Consider the following 1,198-nt stretch of genomic DNA (forward strand, 5'->3'; position numbering starts at 1 on the left):
AAATGATAAGCCAAACATGAACAAGCAACTTGGTAAAATCTATATACTAGTATAGTTTATAGTCCATGATACTTATCTGAAATTTGAGATTACCTCACAATAAAAAGAAAACAAAAAGGTGAAGAAACTTAAGGAAAAAAATCAGTTATGCATAGACAAGCATACCAGCTTCCTCTTCATTCCCTTCAGATAAATAACTCCTATTTTCATTGTTATCCAGCTGTGACACTCCCATCGCACAGTCCTTGACAGACTATCTTTAGGAATGGAGGGCAATCAATCATGGATTGCAGAATTCATCCTGATAGGATTCCAGCTCAGTGAAGACATGGAATTGGTCCTGTTTGGTATCTTCTCCCTGTTATATACCTTCAACCTGCTGGCGAATGGCATGATCTTGGGTCTCATCTGCCTCGACCCTAGACTGCACACCCCCATGTACTACTTCCTGTCTCATCTGGCCATCACTGACATATCCTATGCTTCTAGCAATTTGCCCAATCTGCTGGCAAATCTAGTGAAACACAAAAAAGACATCTCCTTTGTCTTATGTACTTTGCAGATGATTTTTAATTTGATTTTTTCTTCTATGGAGTGTTTGATTTTGGTGGTGATGTCCTATGACAGGTTTGTGGCGATCTGCCATCCCCTGCAGTACATGGTCATCATGAACTGGAGGGTGTGCATGTTTCTGGCCATCGCTTGTTGGTCGTGTGGATTTTGCCTGGCCATAGTACAAGTAAGTCTGTTTCTAAGGCTGCCCTTCTGTGGGCCCCAGAAGGTGAACCACTTCTTCTGTGAGATTCAATCTGTTCTCAAAGTGACCTGTGGTGACATCTGGATCAATGAAATGTTCCTCTTTGCTGAAGGTGTGTTTATTTTAGTTGGGCCCCTTTCCCTGATGCTGGTCTCCTATGTGCACATCCTCTGGGCAATCCTAAAGATCCAGTCAAAGGAGGGCCGCAAGAAAGCCTTCTCCACCTGCTCCTCCCACCTCTGTGTGGTTGGGTTCTACTTTGGCATAGCCATGATGGTGTACTTGGCCCCTGAGAGTAGCCACCGAGAGGAACAGAAGAAAATCCTTTTCCTGTTTTACAGTCTTTTCAACCCATTGCTGAACCCTCTTGTCTACAGTGTAAGGAATGCTCAAGTGAAGGCTGCCTTCCACAGAGTATTGCAGAAGAAGAGGACAGTGTGA

General features: G+C 43.7%; 1 protein-coding gene across 1 annotated transcript; it reads left to right on the forward strand.

The window, feature by feature from the left end:
* Window positions 1-265: 265 nt before the first annotated feature.
* Window positions 266-1,198, forward strand: LOC102274966 (olfactory receptor 2A2). The gene has a single exon (XM_014480289.2). It carries the CDS (start codon window positions 266-268, stop codon window positions 1,196-1,198), a length of 933 nt encoding a protein of 310 aa, XP_014335775.2.

This window comes from Bos mutus, chromosome 4 (genome assembly GCF_027580195.1).
Source record: "Bos mutus isolate GX-2022 chromosome 4, NWIPB_WYAK_1.1, whole genome shotgun sequence".
Classification (NCBI taxonomy): domain Eukaryota; kingdom Metazoa; phylum Chordata; class Mammalia; order Artiodactyla; family Bovidae; genus Bos; species Bos mutus.